The sequence below is a fragment of the Mytilus californianus genome, unplaced genomic scaffold (assembly GCF_021869535.1).
Source record: "Mytilus californianus isolate M0D057914Y unplaced genomic scaffold, xbMytCali1.0.p SCAF_4, whole genome shotgun sequence".
NCBI lineage: Eukaryota > Metazoa > Mollusca > Bivalvia > Mytilida > Mytilidae > Mytilus > Mytilus californianus.
Genome location: NW_026262690.1, coordinates 60,813,192 through 60,828,351, shown reverse-complemented (window position 1 = coordinate 60,828,351; position 15,160 = coordinate 60,813,192). Strand labels below are relative to the sequence as shown.

The window sequence follows — 15,160 nt, the reverse complement described above, 5'->3', positions numbered from 1 at the left end:
CTAATCAACAAAAGTTGGGATCCATTTTTTTTAAAACCAGGAATCACAGCATAAATGAACTTGTAGGGACTATTTCACTGCATTATTCATACTCATTATCCTTAAAAACGTTTTAAAGCGATATTTAGAATCAATTCTATAAAGTTGGAACCAAGGATTTGTACAAATCCTTATTGGAACAATTCTAATGACTTTAAATTGCAAATTTATCATGATTAGATCACGTTTACTTTCAATGTCCAAATGAAATGAAAACAGGAAGTGACAAGTGGATAATAAATTCAGAATGAATCCGGGTTCATCTACGGATTGGTTCATGTTTAAAAAAGGCAGGAAATTATCATTTTTTAAATAAAATTTGCTTAATAAGAACTATATTTGTCTCTCTCATTTAGTTTGATACTTAATTATTTCTTATCTTACGTTTTAGTGTCTTTAAATTCATAAGAATACTTTCACGCATGCGCAGTTCATCGTAAAGAAGGCATCTGTTTGACTCGTGAAAACATTTCTGAATGTTATGAATAAAGTTCTATCTTTTTAATCGAAATTGTCGAAAGTTTTTGATTAAAAGTTATATCAAATATGACGAAAATACTTTCATTTGATGAAACTACAACAAGCGAACTGCAAATTGTGATCGTTTGAGAAATATTGAAATTAAAATGCGAACTGTCCGAGGGATAACAATTTTCTTCAAATGACGAAACTATGACAAACGAACTGCAAATTGTGCTCGTTTGATAAATATTGAAATTGAAATTCCGACTGACTGATTTTACTGGGGAAAATAATATGATGATCAATTATGAGGTTGATAAATAATTAATGGGTTAGTGACCTATCCGATGGTGATAAGCGGATTATCTGTAATCGCAACTTATAACACCTGTTGTAAATGTTAATTAGCTGAGGGTCATAAACTTGTCAGAAACAATTAGACAGGTAGAATTATAGTATTTTCATGCGAAAATATTTTTACTCTTTCCAAATTCAAGTGACGAAATTGATTTGGAATACTTTCGTCATTTTGAAAAACCGTTTCGTAAATGACGAGCGCTAGCAAAATCACTGCACAGAATGAAAGTGGTCTAAGAACTAAAAAAATTTAATTTACCTATTCAAACCATATCATTATTATTTGCTTTTATATATAAATCAGAAATAACCAATTTAAAATGGAAAATTTTAAAGAAAAAAAAGGAAAAAAAGGAAAAAAAATCCCCCCCCCTCAAATTTTTTGAACCCCCTTAAGATTCATCACCCCCAAACTCAATCCCAGCCTTCCCTTTGTTGTATGGTACCTTGCAGTACAATTTCAGAGAGATCCATACACTTGAACACAAGTTATTGTCTGGAAACTAGAAAAATGCTTGTTTTTTGGCCCCTTTTTGGCCCCAAATTCCTAAACGTTTAGGGCAATTACCCCCAAACTCAAACCCAGCTTTCCCTTTGTGATATGGAACCTTGTAGTACAATTTCATAAAGATCCATACACTTACACACAAGTTATTGTCCTTAAACTAGAAAAATGCTTATTTTTTGCCCCTTTTTGGCCCCTAATTCCTAAAATTTTGAGGCAATTACCCCCAAAATCCATCCCAGCCTTCCCTTTGTGATATGGTACCTTGCAGTACAATTTCAGAGAGATCCTTACACTTGAACACAAGTTATTGTCTGGAAACTAGAAAAATGCTTATTTTTGGCCCCTTATTCCTAAACGTTTTGGGCAATTACCCCCAAACTCAACTCCAGCTTTCCCTTTGTGATATGGAACCTTGTAGTACAATTTCAGAAAGATCCATACACTTACACACAAGTTATTGTCCTGAAACTAGAAAAATGCTTGTTTTTTGCCCCTTTTTTTGCCCATAATTCCTAAAATTTTGAGGCAACTACCCCCAAAATCAATCCCAGCATTCCCTTTGTGATATGGAACCTTGTGGTACAATGTCAGAGAGATCCATACACTTGAACACAAGTTATTTTCTGGAAGTTACAAAAATGCTTATTTTTGGCCCCTTATTCCTTAACTGTTGGTACCATAACCCCCAAAATCAATCCCAACCTTCCTTTTGTGGTATTGAACCTTATGGTAAAATTTCATAGAGATCCATTCACTTGAACTAAAGTTAGAGTGCGAAAACCAATGTGTCTTCGGACAACGACGACGACAAGGCCGACGTCATACCAATATACGACCGCAAAAAATTTTTTTTGCGGTCTTATAAAAACAGTTAATTAGACAATCTCCTGTTTTGGTCAAGTGTCACAAAAAACAAAGGTCATCATTAATGAGCAGAGGGAGGAAAAAATCTAGAAAGTCAACACTTTGAGATTTTGATATTTTATGATCCAAATTTTTAAAACACAAATTAAAGTCATAAAAGGCTTTGTTTGAAGTCTTTACGATGGTTTAAACATGTCTCTAAGGATAGTTCTATGCACAATACATTGTTTAAACAGGGCCCCAGATAGCTTCATTTGGATTGCGAGGTTATGAAAAAGTTGTGTAATTTCAAAACTTTGATTGGAATAAATAGTGATAAGGTGTTTATCTAACCTGTTTGCCAATTGTCTGAAACATTTTTAAAAGATGAATATGGCATAAACAATATCTAACCAGTTTGCCAATTGTCAATTGACAATTTTCTACTTTATATGATAGAACTTTAAAGGTGAAGATTGCATAAACATATCTAACCAGTTTGCCATTTGTCAAAAACATTTTCTACTTTATATGATAGAATTTTAAAGATGAATATGGCATAAACAATATCTAACCTATTTGCCAATTTTCCAGAGCAGTTTGTACTTTATATGATAGAATTTTAAAGATGAAGATTGCATAAACAATATCTAACCAGTTTGCCATTTGTCTAAAACATTTTCTACCTTACATGATAGAATTCTAATGGAAGATTGCATCAACAATATCTAACCTGTTTGCCATTTGTCTAAAACATTTTCTAGTTTGGCTTTTAGTGACAACAGAAACTCCATCTTTAACAACTGATTTTTGTGGTCTACATCCTGACTGAGTATCTGATGGTTACTTCTATAGTATGCTAGAGCAAGCTTCAGTTGTGTTACACCCTCTGATTTCAAATCAAAATCTGGTTTGTCTAAAATCTAAAAGAAATTAAATTAATGTAACACCATCTGCTTTAAGTCAAAGTTTCTTTGTCGAGAATATTAATTAAATAAATAAATCAACAAGACCTGAGTACAAATGTATCACTTTCTGCATTTAATTAAAAAAGAATAAGGAGATTTGGTATGATTGCCAATGAGACGACTATCTATTAGAGACCAAAAGTGATAGGTGTGAACATTTACAGGTCATTGTATTGTCATTGCAAAACCAATACAATATAATAAGTTAAATAAAGGGCATTGAATGACAAAATGTGATACAATTAAAAAGAGCCTGATATCTACTACAACAATAAGCAAAAAACAGTTATGGCAGACATCAACTAGTTAAATTTGAAAAGTAGAACTTTACTACTGTGTATGTCATGACACATTTAAATGTCTGTACCAGAATTGAACATTTGATTAAAGTGGTGGAAATTTCAAATTTAGAAACTATTGGGTGGCAGTATTAGGTTATAATAAGACCGAAAATGTCTTTCTTTCCCCAAAAATGTCAGACGTTAAAACTTTTTAAATTGCTCGAATGGAACACAGGTAAATCTAATGAGAGTCAACAAAACCAAGACATTCAACTAGAATGAAATTGTTTCAATTACTAACCAATTTTTAAACAGCTCTTGACAAGTAATCAATAATAAAAAATATTGGTCATGGTTCACTTGAGTTGGCAGGTTTATGCTGTATGACTCATTTTATTTCAGTTTTTGACAAACATAGGGAATAAAATTTTGAACCATGACATTCTTTCATGTCTCAAATACCAGATAATGAACTCCATAAACACAGTAACAAAGGAAAAAATCAACTAGACGTATTTGAAGGTAACAGGATATTCATACTTCTACCGTCAGAAATCCTTCCCTGGAACAACCAAGATGCCTTCAGTAGGGTAAGGATAATGATGGAATCACTGCTCTATTTTTCTTTTTACCTGTTTTTTTAATCTTTCCATTTGGAAAAATTTTGAACCAAATTTTCTTCCATTAAGATGTTATATTTCTGTAATCAATAATATATCAAGTTTTGTGTTCGAGACAAAATGAGAAAAATTGCAAATCATAATTAAGTTCTTCCTCTAGCAGCTATGTGTTCAATCATATTGGAATAAAACGAGGAATTCTTAGAAAAAACCTACATTTTGTTCTTTGTACTTTTAAAAATCCATACGAAACCTTTAAACTAAATTTATCAACAATAAGCGAAAAAAATAGCAAAACAGGCGAAATTAATGTCTTAAAAAAATAATTTGATATTCACAACCTACAAATAAAGTTACACTGTTCTTAGACTTATATATCCCAAGGTGTTCTAATGATTGTCTCTGCCAACTATTCAAATTTTATAACAAATTAAATTCAAATTTTCTTTCCTCAAAGGAAATCCATTTCAATTCCATATTACACAATATCTGGAAGTTTTTTCAACTAATACTGACAGTTTACCTGATTAAGTCCCAGCAAGGACATTATAGCTTCTGGTTTTTCCCTGGTGACACATTCATATAACACTGCTGACAGAATCTGAAGGATAGCACAATCCTGAAAAAAAGACATTTTAGGTTATTATACCACTAAATAAAAACTAGATAAATGTATTTGTATTGTCTCAAGGGGATTAAAAACTCTTGATTCCTACTTAACTAGACTACTGGTAGAAATTCCTCCTTTTCTGCAATGATAAATGCAGCTTTAAGCAGGAAAGGCTCTTTTAGTATTACAGTTTCTTATAAGAATAAGTTTTAAAGATTCTCTGACATTTACTTCCCTTTTCAATTTTTAATCCTGTTTTTACTTTATTTACATGTTGTTTGGTTACAAGATTCATTCTATTGAGTCTATATCACATTGTACATGTAATTAATTTATTTCAGTGCAATAAACTTTTGTTTTTGATATAAACAAGATATAGCAGGATTATTTTAAACCTAGTCATTACTTTCTTTCTAAATTAAGAGATGTAATCCCTCTAACACAGAAGGCACAAAACCTATAGTACTTTATCAAATAAATAAAATAAATAGAAAAAAAAACTTGGAAAAATACAAACTTCTTTGGTAATTACATGGGAGTAAACAAGCTATGCTTCTGCATAAAATGTCTTGCCATTGAATATATAAATTTGAAAGTGGCATTAAAACCAGCCAATCAAGTTTTTCAAATTGTCAACTAAATGAACATAACTCATACCAAATCTTCTTATATATATATGTGATTTTTTATTAGCATGCCCCACTATTGTATACTGATAAGAAACAGTGGCAGATTCAAATTGTAGTGTAGATGGCATACACACTACCCTAGAGATCAGATTTACATTTTTTTGCATAAAATTGTCCAAATTTTTTTTCTCACATTTTAAAAGGTCACCTTTTTTTTTACCATTACAAACAATTATTCCCCTGTTTAAAAAAAAAACCTAGATTTTCCCCTTAGAAACACTAGAAAATAGTTGACATTAGACTTATGTACTGACTGGCAAGTTATCTTATAAAGTTAAGAATATTTTTAACAGTAGGCAGAAGATGAACTTATAGATGAAGTTTCTACCTTGTAAATTGGTATATAATTTTGTTTAAAGTTACAACGTAGATCGCACCTAGATAAATTAAAAGTTTCATTAATCATAGTGTGACATCTTTCTCACTCGTTTACATGCAATAGCCTTTAAAATAACTCAGAAAAATTTACAAAATATCTAATTTGATCACAGCTATCTAAAAACAAATAATGACTACATTTCATGTCATTTTAGCTATAATTTTACAGTGTGTGCATGCTATTTATTTAGCAATCCTATTAGGTATTAGTCTGATTAAAATGTACCAGGGTGAGACAAGCACAACAACACAAGTAGTACTTGTCATGCCAAAGGCAAAAAAAATGAATTTTACAGCTCCCTTGATATGGAATTATCTAGAAAATTGTGCCATTTATATCTGTAAATATTCCATCATGTAAATCCTAGTGGATAATATCTCTGTTTCAATAATTATAAAAAAAAAGTATAATTATAATTTTACGTTATATTGATTTGCTTTTATGCTGTATTGCATGTTATTTGAATTTTTAATGTAATTTAATATGAAATTTGTCTTGTGTAAACATGTAAAACAGACAAAATTCATACCAATTTATTATCAGTGGATACTAATAATAGCTGTTCACTAAATGAACCATGTAAGAGTTTATGGTATCATTAACAAACAAGACTTTCTGCATTACAGAACAAAACAACTTCAACATTTTTATCTGCATCAAATGATCAAACTGCTTCCAAATCTTTCTTAGTCATATCATACCAAGAAAAGCTCATTATGTAAACAACATTTTATTTCAAAAACCAAAAATCATAAATTCCAATCAATTAATCCTGTAAATACATTTTTGACTTGTTGACTGGTTTGTGGTGGAAATTGTATTCAACTTTAAAGGTAGTCAATGACTGTGGTTAAAAGACCTCAAAAACAAGTTGTTTCTGATATATAAAAGTGCATCTGCCATACATCTCACAAATTGAGTGTACCTGCAATACAAAGATCACAAATTGAGTGCACCTGCCATACAAAGGTCACAAATTGAGTGCATCTTTGATACAAAGCTCACAAATTAAGTGAGCCTGACATACAAACCTCACAAATTGAGTGCACCTATCATACAAAAGTCATGAATTGAGTGCATCTGTGATACAAAGCTCACAACTTGAGTACACCTGCAATACAAAGCTCACAAATTGAGTGCACCTGCCATACAAAGCTCACAAATTGAGTGCAGCCCTGCAATACAAAGCTCACAACTTGAGTGCATCTGCAAAAGATTTAGCCCAACTAATTGCAAAATAAGTGCATCCAACATACGGTATATCTGTGTTTATTCTATATATCTTTCCTTAATTGTGTGTCAACCAAACAGCTTAAGACATGTATGAAATGCCTTCATACTGACACCTTGATGGGACTGATTTTGGGGATTTCCCATAGATTAACATGGACCGGTTACTGTTGGAGATTTTGCATGGACAAACTTTCCACAGATAAAAATTATAGTGTCAATTTTTTTGCTATGGGAAACAGCTTTAATTCAGTCTGATCAAAACTAAGCATGGAGTTGCACAACTAAAAATATGTGGTCTTAAGTACAACTCTTCTGTAAACTATAGGAAATTCAGCCTTTACACTTTCGGGACAGATAGGTAAATAGATAGGACAAAAACAATATATCTCTCTGCAGAGATGAGAGAGACATAATTCAAGTAATGCTATCCCCAGATCAAGATTTTCTAACAATAATACATTAACCAAAGTTATCTTAATCAAACCGAGTTAATGTCAGATGACCACATCAAAAAGCAGTAGTTTCATTTATTAAGCAATGTCTAACAAATTAAAGTACATTGTCAGTTAGCTTTTGATGTCCATATACTCCATTAAATAAGTTTATTTGCTTTCATGTCTGTATCAATGATTACTCTAAACTCCCACTATTGACATTCTAATCACACGATATCAAGTGTCAACTCTATTTCTAAGATCTTAATTACTTTAACATAGACATGTCATTTAAAAGTATCATCTAAGTGTTTGTCTTAGAACTATAGAAAATGTAGGAGGATGTAGACCAGATTATTTTACATATTCTGGTACTATTAGTACAATAATACAGAAAAATGGCATACAAATGTTTCAGTGATATTGTTTGGTATTTTCGCTTTTAAAACTTTCTGGTGTTAATTTATCCTCAATCATAAAGTACATCAACTTAAACTCACTCTTATGATTAATAGAAAAAAAAATCAGAAAAAAAACACCAACAAAAATAAAAATGTTATCTCAAAGAGACAAAATGATTCACTAGAAGAGGTCCTGTTTATCCTCAGCAATTGATCTTATAGTTAAACAACTTGTTTATATTCATGGCTAATTTAATTCAATCTATCAGTTTTTATCATTGATATGTGTGTGATGGCTGCTCCTTTAATCATGTCTAGATTTGATATTATTGGTAATATTCATCAACAAGTTATCACATATCTACCTAACCATGCAAAGAAGATCAAGTTACGGTGAATATGATCTAGTTATGATTAATTACAGTTATACATGACATAAAGTAATATTCCTAAATCGTCTATTCATGAAATCATCAACAATATTTCATATTTTCATTTCATCTTCAAAACATAATCAATAAACAAATGTCCAAAGAACCTAATAACTTCATATTAAGAAGATTAAAATATGACTATTTATGTGTATAGATTTGCCATCTTGAAGACAGTGATATGATTGAGACACGGACTGAGAATTTATGGATACTTTCAAGCTTTATCACATGATATCATATTTTTTTTCTTGGCCTTGTATGAGTACATGATTATTTAACTTGAAATCTGAAGTTTTCAACATCTATTATTAGTCTTATTTCTAATTTTCTTTTAATTAAATGTTTTAAATCTTCTTTATCAATAAAAAACATTTGTAATCTCTTGTTATTCCAATGCTTCCTCATTCGTTATGTTTTAAGTGCAAGGCAAATTAAACTAAACATAATGTTAATTCCATTGATCCTTTGTATTGATGATGTTATAACATTATACACTATACCATCTAAGATAATTATCTTATTAATAAGGAAGTTTCTCTGAATAATACATTAATTACATCATTGCAGGATTTCAGTTCTTGAAACAGTTGAAAAAAAATAGAACTGTCTGACTAGCTAAAAAAATTAAATATGGGTATATAGTCAAATAGGCTGATATATACCCCTAAAGCTTTGTTTGCCGAAATTGCTGAATTAAATAGATGCTAATGTAATACCATACCATACCATATTTCAATGATATCACATAAATATGCCTTCATACAGAAAACTTTAATTTCTTAAGTCATTGGAGCAGCACTAAAGCCACAAGGACTCATAGACTGTACATTAAATATCAATAATGTATAACTTACAGTTGATGAACTCTAAGATAAGTAACAAAAATGTCTCCTGTCTCATAAAAATGAACATCAGCCAAAATTCTTGAAGACAACTGAATAGCAGAAAACTGTCTACATCAAAGTTCCATAACTTGGTCACAAAAATTTAAAATAAGGAGATATGGTTTGATTGTCAATGAGACAATTATTCACCAGATACCAAATGCCGTAGATGTTAGCAACTACTGTGGATTCATTTATTTCGTGGATTGAGGAACAATGTTTGTGGACATTTGATTTCATTGACAGTCAACCAGGACAGAACTTGTATTGTATTTGTAACTTTTCACTACAAAACAATTTACCAAAGTCAGCTATATGATTATATATAAGATATCTTATATGCCATACCTAACATATACCAATGTTCTACTAATAGTAACAGTGGCTTTTTCTTATTGAGTTGGAAAATACATATACATGTAACATTAATTTATTTCAGAACCCCCTTTGGATTAAAAAGCCACCTCCAATAGAAACTACATTTGTGTACTTCAGGAGTTTCAATGTAACTCTTTGAAAAACCTAACAACAGACAGATGATAAATGAGTGACATTGACCTATTTTGACCAGATGACCTAAATGTTGACCATTTGATTTCTGTTCTGTAATAGTTTTTAAACTTTCTGATCTGCCCAGAGATACATATGCATATTTATTGTCCTTCCCTTTGCTTAATAACACTGCTCAGATGCTACGGCATTTTCATATTACTGCTTTGAGATGTTAACAGAACTTATCAATGACATCACAATTTCTGAGAAGTAATCAGCAATGTGTCAATGTGTGGGACTTACTTTCTACAAACGTAAAACTGTCTAATTGAAGAAGAAAGGCAAAAATAGCAGGTTAAACAGATTATCTGTGTATAGATATCAGCTGTTCAACCCAACATGACGCTTTATGACTCTTTTAGCCAAAAAGGTTCACAGTGCGACTCTTGTCTGATATTTACGACATCAATGTGCAGAAAACCTGATAATCTTAAGTTTACATATCAAACTGTAAAGCCATTTATCTATTAATAACATAGGGAACATGTAGACGGACAAACACCTACATATGCATTACGGGGTAACTTTACTTGAAGAAGTGAGGAAAATTAGTATTTAGTTGCTTTAAACAACAAAACAAAAAATAATCCGAAGTACAGCTGTACTATATACTAGGTGTATATACATCAGTCAATTTATTCCATGTAAGCAGTTTGGTATCAATTTTTCTGTTAAATGATTTCAATGGGTATAAGTGAAATTTACGCTAATAAGATTTATTATATAATAACATATAATATCTTGAAATAAAATTTTGTTAAGTATGTTGTAAAATAATGTAATAAAATGCAAGGATAATTCATTATTTGATACTAATTTTCCATTAATTTCTTTTTTTCACACATAAATATAACAAAAATTTAATAACAAACACATAAAACAGCCCTGATCTTAACACTGCATATATATTACCATGTCAAGGATCCTCATTGAAAATTCTAACAAACACGTTGCAGCTGTCAAATTTCACGTCAAATAGAAAATTGGTTCCAAAATCAAATAAAAAATTCATTATACTGTTATGAGTTTCTAATAATACTATACACCCTTTTTTTTTTAGAATTTATTATAATTTCAATGACTCATGTTGAAGTTGCACGACCATAAAAGTGACTTTTGATTACAAGGATAGTGCTGCATCATTCCATTCCTAGTAGATCCTATCTTGCCTTCTAGTATTCATGTCATAATACCACAATCTCATTTGTCATTCTATCAAATATTTAAAAGGCACTTGATGAGGTTTTTAAGGTGAAGATGCCTTTAATCTGACATTACTGTTCGGTTTGAGGGCAGATTAACAAGGTCTTTGAAAAGAAATGTGCTTTTAAAATGCAAATAGTATCCTTTCATGTATTGATATTATCTGCAATCAAATTAACTTAATGAAGTTACATAAGTGTCAGAACACTTAAAAACATTTAAATGAAAGAACCTTTAGTGAACAAGCTCACATAACCCCTAACACAGTCCCCATCCAATAAATATTGTCTAAATTTTTTTTTTTCCTGACTATAATTATTTAAGGGTTTTGATGAATGGAATTCTCATACGAGGTGGAAACGAGGTGGAAAAGGATCTAAAAATATCAAGACACTCTTCCAGCTACAAGAATTTATATGACAGGGATCCTTTAACAGAAAACAAGGATCTATGTTTCCGATTTTTCTGATTATCAAACTCGTTCAAATTTTTTGAATACATTTATAAAGATTAAATGAAGATCTGATGAAAGTTGAAGGTGCTATCCAATTAACAAGAATAATTTTTTTTTTTTACAAATGCCCCTACTGTATGAAAGTAGTCCCCAAATTCAAATTTACTTGAGGTTTTGATGAGTGGAAATTCTCATAAAATTTGAAAAGGATCTGATTAATAATAAAGCACTGACAACAAGAAATACATAGAGTGACTCTCTGAAGAATCTGTGAGCATCAATAGCAATGACCACTCTCAAACATTGAAGACTAGACTATAATTCATAACTAAAATCTCTTTTCTTGTTGATCATGTCTTGCTGATCTTTTTTACCGTTTACAGTTTCTCTGTTTTATTTGTAGATCTTGTCTTGTAGATCATTTTTGCTATAAAAAGTTTCTTTCTATTATAGTTTTTAAAATAATAGGCAATTATGCAAAAAAAATTGGTAAAACTCGTCATTTAATTGCAATAATTCCTATAAGGAGTCAACTGACGATTTTGACGATTTTGACAATTTGATTTATTTGTGGATCTTGTCTTGCTGATCATTTTTTTTATCTATAGTTTCTATCTATCTATTATAGTTTTCCTGACAATAGTCAAAATGTAAAAAAATGGCAAAACGGTCATTAAAGGGCAATATCTACAATAAGATGTTGACTGACTATTAAGGCCATGTTTAATTTTTTTGTAGATCTGGTCTTGCTGATCACTTTAACTATTTATGTTGCTCTCGATCTATTATAATTTTCAAGATAATAGTCAAAAATTGTAAAATTCATCATTAGGGGCAATAACTCCTATAAGAACTCATCTAACAGTTTTGATGTAAATAATTAGTAGGTAGATCTCAACATTTTAAACAGTTCTGCCCCTGTCAGATTTTCTCTTTCTATAGCGATTCTCAAGATAATAAACAAAACTTGCATTTTAACCCTATTTTCTATTTTTAGCCCATGTTGGTTGGAAGGTAGTATCATTGGAGACATTTTTTTTAAACTAGATATCTCAATGATGATTGTGGCATTGATTAGTTCCAACTGGCTCATCTGAGTTTCAGAGGAGAAGATTTTTTGTAAAAGTTAAAGGGGCATTAGCTGTCAAATTCGTGTTCACTGATTCTCATAAAATTTTCATATTTGATTTATAACATACTAAAACGTACATCCAAATTAGAAAATGTCCAAAAGAAACAATCAACAATGCATGGACTTGTCATAATGTATCAGAATTTCATGTGTATTTTTATAGTAAACCATCAAGATGAACTCAGAAGCATGCTGATGGTAATGACCCTATATATACATAAATATGAATATAAATACACAGAAAAGCACATGCAATCGTAAACTTATGATTTTTCAAGGTGCTTTTATTTCATGTCATTGATTAAAAAAAAATATGCAAAGCATTGTTTTTACTTGTATGAGAATGATTTTTTGTTGGTCGAATCAGTCAAAGAAATGGTTCTTCCTGGTGGCTCCATTGTTTCACTTTTTAATGTTGACATTCTTTTCTTTTTATAACTGAACATGCTTTGCAATTACTTAACCAAACTCAAGCAAATGGTTAACTTGAAGGTTGCATGAATACGGATTCAAATGAGGTTGACAACATATGTTTAGCTTATTTTGACAAAATTGAACCAAATTGACTTCTTATAGCGAAACATTATTTCAAAATTCCAACTTAATAAATGAATTTTGAAAAAAAAATATCATCACTTGGATCCTACTTTTTTATGCAAACAGAACTTATATATTTGTTTTAAAGTAATATATATATCTATATATAGTTTAATGGTTCATAATGGTTTAGGCTGTATTCAGCAATATTTGTAAAATACACTTTTCTTACATAGTTTTGTAAACTAATGACACACTATGACTAGTCTTTTCAATATAAGGGCTGTTCCATAAAAACATACATGGGACCCAAGGAAGGCACTTCCAAATCTCAACTATGGGTGGGTGTCATTTTGTTTACGCATAGTGGAAATATAAAATATAAATGAAATTCTAATTTGCCTCTAAAGGTGGTTACCCCATTTTTCAAGTACCCTTCCTGGGTACCATGTATGTTTTAATGGAACAGCCCTAACCTATATTTCAACCTTTTCTGTGTTTTCCTTGTGCAAATTGCCTCCCTAAAAGGCTTTGATAATGACCTGTTACACGACCATTGCAGCTTAAGGATCAAGAATTTGATCAGGTTTATTATCTCCTGTTATTAAACACTAGTGGTTGTTTGCATCTCTAAATGATGCAAAGGCCCTTGTGAGAAAACTGATTTATACAAATAGTTAATGCTGTCACTACAGAAGCAGCTACCAGATTAGCACTACTGTGTGTCTCATTGTGGTACATTCTTCAAAGGCAAAACAAGAACGATGAAATACAAAATCAGTGACTACATAGGAATCAAGATCTTTAATATTTGATTTTTTGAAGATATATAGAACTGAAATTGGCTATAGAAAGTATCATACCTTTATAGTGACCATAGCAAATGATGGTACTTGGACTTACAGAGATGAGACAGATTGAGACAATGTTACTTAAACCAACAACAACAAAAAATACCCAATAAATCTACATTACTGTTATATTGCAATCAAAATTATATTGTGCATTCGTCGATTTTCGTAAGGCATTCGACAAGGTTATCAGGAGAATTCTATGGTACAAACTATTAAAGAGTGGTATAAGCATGAAATTTGTTTCAATCATAAAGGCAGTCTATGAAACTGTTCGTCTACGAATTTGCACTGAGGGTGAATTTTCAGAGGCTTTTGATAATTTCTTGGGAGTGAAACAAGGTGAACCATTATCACCTCTGTTGTTTTTATTCTTCGTGAATGACATTATTCAAGATATTCCAATGGACAATAATAATGAAGTTTTTAATATCAGTGGATATCTGATATATTTAGTTTTGTTTGCAGACGATACCGTCCTGTTCGGAAATCTGCCGAAACATTACAAGTCTTACTAGAAAAACTTTCATTTTATTGTAAAAAGTGGAATATTACTGTTAATACTGACAAGACAAAAGTAATTGTTTTCAGAAATGGTTGGCAACCTGTTAATAACTGCTTTTTCTTTGACAACCAGGAGCTAGAAATTGTAAATTCATATGTATATATAGGCATGTTGCTATATTTCAATGGAAAGTTCTTACACTCACAGAAGAGGATTTCTCAGCAAGGAGCAAGGGCACTTTCTTCCTTATTCGACACTCTTAAGCGAGTTTATATTGAACATAGTCAAGCATGTTTTTTGTTTAATAGTATGGTGGCCTCTATACTTAACTATGGGTCTGAAATTTGGGGATTTCATCGAGCCAATGACATTGAACTCGTTCATAATCGTTTCTGTCGTTTTATATTAAAGCTTGGTAAAAATGTACCAATCGCCTTTTTATGTGGTGAACTTGGTCTTCTACCTATGTTTATTTTAAGGAAACATAGAATTATAAAGTTTTGGTTGCATATAATATATGATAAACCTAATATTGTATATGATATTTATAACCTCCTATGCATTGATGCCTTAAATGGTAAGAGAAACTGGGTTTCAAATGTTCGCGATTTATTATTTAGTTTAGGTATGAATTATGTATGGCTTGATCAAGAGAACATTAATGTAACATTTGAATATATAAAATGTCGTATAAATGATCAATACTACCAGAACTGGTTTGCTATTTTGAATGATTGTGAAAAACTGTGTTTATATAGGAAATTGAAAAATGAGTTTTGTTTAG

General features: G+C 30.8%; 1 protein-coding gene and 1 long non-coding RNA gene across 3 annotated transcripts in view; both read right to left on the bottom strand.

The window, feature by feature from the left end:
- LOC127698550 (anaphase-promoting complex subunit 1-like) overlaps positions 1-15,160 on the bottom strand; it is a 109,963-nt gene that overhangs the window by 23,156 nt on the left and 71,647 nt on the right. For both annotated transcript variants that reach the window (XM_052202034.1, XM_052202035.1), the window contains 2 exons: positions 4,602-4,697; positions 2,943-3,132 (listed from right to left, as the gene is read on the bottom strand). In XM_052202034.1, the coding sequence (XP_052057994.1) occupies positions 2,943-3,132; positions 4,602-4,697 (286 nt within the window). The remainder of the gene's footprint in view (positions 1-2,942; positions 3,133-4,601; positions 4,698-15,160) is intronic.
- LOC127698595 (uncharacterized) lies at positions 1,403-2,179 on the bottom strand. The gene is made up of 2 exons (XR_007980900.1): positions 1,778-2,179; positions 1,403-1,466 (listed from the first exon to the last, which is right to left on the bottom strand). It is a non-coding gene; the product is annotated as an uncharacterized LOC127698595 (long non-coding RNA).